This window comes from Pocillopora verrucosa, chromosome 1 (genome assembly GCF_036669915.1).
Source record: "Pocillopora verrucosa isolate sample1 chromosome 1, ASM3666991v2, whole genome shotgun sequence".
In the NCBI taxonomy this organism is placed as follows: Eukaryota; Metazoa; Cnidaria; class Anthozoa; order Scleractinia; family Pocilloporidae; genus Pocillopora; species Pocillopora verrucosa.
The window spans coordinates 8,798,424-8,801,998 of record NC_089312.1 but is presented as its reverse complement, the minus strand read 5'-3'; the positions used below and the strand labels follow the sequence as shown (position 1 = coordinate 8,801,998).

At 39.7% G+C, this 3,575-nt stretch overlaps 1 protein-coding gene across 1 annotated transcript; it reads left to right on the top strand.

The window, feature by feature from the left end:
* Positions 1-549: 549 nt before the first annotated feature.
* LOC136280873 (uncharacterized) lies at positions 550-2,687 on the top strand (the record flags this gene model as incomplete). The annotated part of the gene is made up of 3 exons (XM_066166632.1): positions 550-1,361; positions 1,862-1,866; positions 2,500-2,687. Coding segments are annotated over 3 exons (1,005 nt in total), but the record flags the coding sequence as incomplete, so codon positions are not given.
* Positions 2,688-3,575: the final 888 nt, after the last annotated feature.

Genomic DNA, 3,575 nt, shown 5'->3' with positions numbered 1-3,575 from the left:
GTGAGTGAAAGTTTTCGGAAAAGGCAATGTTCTTTTACGAGTTAATTTGCGTGTTACTGTTCAAATCGAAGACCGTCTACGGCCGAATTAATTCAGGCCAAGATGATAAGTATGATATCGATAAATTTTCTGATGAATTGAAATTAGTTCAAGTAAATGGCTGAGGCACATACTGACAGATGTAAGCCAACAGCAGTGTCAGAATCTCTGTAACACATTACAATGTAAAGTGTCTTATATTTATCAAGTATTCTTTATCCGCCGCGGGGGAACTTGAAAACATATTCGACGGTAATTTTTTATGTAGTAAATTGGTATCTTTATGAACAAAAGTTACTGTCCTCGATAAGTTGTTGTGTATTTTGATATCTGACGGAGTTGGAATCGAAGCTCGTCTACAGGCCGAATTAATTCAGCCCAAGATAATAAGATATCTGACGGAGTTTGAAGAAAAATGGAGTCGTGTTTTGCAGAGTTAGCCTAATTTTGGTTCTCCTACTAAAGAAAATGTTCGTTGTGCGTGTCTTAAAATTGATTCGTTTATTGTAACTTAAGTTGAGGCAGGCTGGTTCGCCCCTTGGATATTATCCCAATCCCAAGAAGTGTTGGCTTGTTGTTAAGCCGGAAAAGGAAGGTCGCGCAAAAGAAATGTTCGCAGGGACTGGTATTAACATCACCACCGAGGGGCGTAAACACCTGGGCGCTGCGCTGGGCTCACGGTCCTATCTTGAGCATTATGTGGGTGGCAAGGTAGAAGATTGGGTGGGAGAAGTGACGAGGTTGGCGGAGTTTGCAAGATCTCAGCCACAAGCTAGTTATGCAGCATTCACATTTGGGCTTAGACATCGGTGGACGTATTTTATGAGAACATTGCCGGATATCGAGACCCTACTGCAGCCCTTAGAGCGTGCAATCTCGGATATGCTTATACCATCGCTCATAGGACGTAACTGTTCTGAGGCAGAGCGCGATCTAGTAGCATTGCCGGTGCGTATGGGTGGTCTTGGGCTCATAAATCCATCTGATAGTGCGGATGCGGAGTACTCAGCCTCTATTAGAGTAAGTGCTCCACTTGTAAGCGAGATAGAGGCGCAATCCCATGAGACCCCAGATGAAGCCGACTTACAACGACTGGTATACGCCACCCGGAAAGAAAAGGATGATGGGCTAAAAGAAGAGCTTGAGGAGGTGAAGGCCAGGTTGCCAGGCAAGACACAGAGAGCCGTGGACCTGGCCTGTGAAAAAGGCGCATCCAACTGGCTTACAGTTATTCCTCTCAAAGACATGGATTTTGATCTCAACAAGCGGGAATTTCGTGATGCCGTGAGGCTCCGATATGATTGGCCGATACCCGATCAGCCGTCAGTGTTGTGACGATACTTTTCGCGCCCAAACTGGAGGACTGGACTCTTCGCGGACGGAACAATAACAACTGGGGGGAATAACTCTGTAGAGACGACTTGGCAGCGAGAACGGAAACTCGTCACGATTTCCTGGTACACGGAGATCTACTTCTAGTAAGCTTGTACGGACGTCAAGGATAAGACAATCTTTGGTTCCACAGTACTTTTATTCTAGGTCAGGCCAACAAGCGACATGACCTCTAGCATACTCTAGTTTGTAATCATCAAAGCTGTACAAGGTACTTGCTTAAGAAGCAACTGGTGCGAAGTGCTATTGTTACACAAATCGCAATATTTGGATAAGGACACAAAGGAGCGGAAAAAAGTCTCTTTGAAGCTAAACAAAAACTACTTAAATATTCCATCTGTTTCTACGACGGAAAGAATCTCAAAATTAAAAAGACGGATGCAATAAACTTTAGGCCATTAAAGTAGGAAACCTAGGTGCAAATTTACAGCTCTGGTATAGAAAACAATACCTATCCTAATTGCAGTAGCGCAGCTCAGGAAATAAAAAAACGAAAAAGCAATTAAAAGTTTCTGCTTATTTATACAAGATTGGTTTGGAAACCATTGCATGAAAAGAAATTAGATTTACGCGTTTAAACTCAGCTGCTATCTACCATGAAAACCAATGTTTCCAGAAAGACCAGTAACACTTATATTTACCTAAAAAACCCATGTACTAGATGACAAAAGTGCCGACAAGCAGGTGCATAGTAAAAGCGAGTAATCGATAAAAATCCATTCTAAAAGCCACTGTGGTTTTTGTACATTTTATTTAACTACCAAAAGAAAAAAACCCGAATAACCGAATATTTCAAATGTAAAAGTATATGAATATATTTTTAAGATGTTTATCCCAAAACCCACGAAAACCCTAAGTACAATATTTTTGTGATATGTCAACAATTTACTTTTTCTGGTTATAACTAATTTGAATAACCAACAATTTGAATAGAACAACTCGTTCACCATTCTTTACTGCTCACCCGGTCGAGTAAAAGAACGAACAAAATACAGAACTGGGTCTAAACCGATAAATAAATATAGAATTTGTCCTAAAATTAAAATACATAATTTTTCCCCCTAACAGTGTGCGTTTGTGGTAGCATGTTTACAGTAGATCATGCGATGATCTGCAAGCGTGGAGGCCTAGTTATTCAGCGCCACAATGAAATTCGCGATCTACAGGCCGAGCTGCTCGACATGGTCTGTTATGATGTGCAACTTTCAACAAAGTGCTTACCACCACTTAGGACACTTTTGCACCGTTTTTGCTAGGCCACCTTCAGCTTATCAGCATTTAATTATCTTAGCTACGCATTACATCTGAGAACGCAATTAATTAGTACAATTTTGGCTCCAAACGTAAAGCATTGCAAATTCGACCATCGTTCAGGTCGTCGTTATTAAACTCACTCCGACCCATAGACAAAGAAAGATAAATTTTTTTCAACATCTTTATTCGATTAATCCATCTCAAAACAAGGTTTGTCACAAATATGACACTTATGGAATTCTACTAAATTTACCCACCATTCATTTGCAATGCTTTATCATTTAGCTTTCTGAAAAAGCAATTTTGTTTCCAAACCTTATTTTCACTGGTTTGCTGGGGAGGTATAAGAAAGCCCACCTCTCACAATATTGTGGTCCTACCAATGATATACACTGTTAAATAACCTCCTTGCCACCCTTTTCATTTATTAATTTTAGTGGTACATCAGTATTCCTGCTGGAAATTCCCATATGTTGCATTTTCATTTCTTGTGAGCTTTTGTGAACAGTTTGAAATTGTATGGAGAAGTCACATGTCAATCACTCAGGGAGTAAATGAGTTAACAAAAGGAAAAAAGGCATGATCAGTGATTTCTGTTAATAAGATTAAGAGTTTTTCGAATTGATTTGGCTGTCACACCCTAGCACCTTGAGGAAAGCCTAATTTATAAAACACCTCATGAGAACAGCACAAACAATTCTATCACAAAGCTGATCTTAAAAATGAAAGCTTGTTAACAGTTACGAATGATAAAAGGAATCATGGCTACCAAGACTGCTGCTGGCCAAAGTCATTGATTAACTCTTTATTAATCATTCATTTTCCATAGCTATTCATAGAACAAAATACTAAGAAAATAGCAGTTTCATGATAACAGTTTCAGCCACACA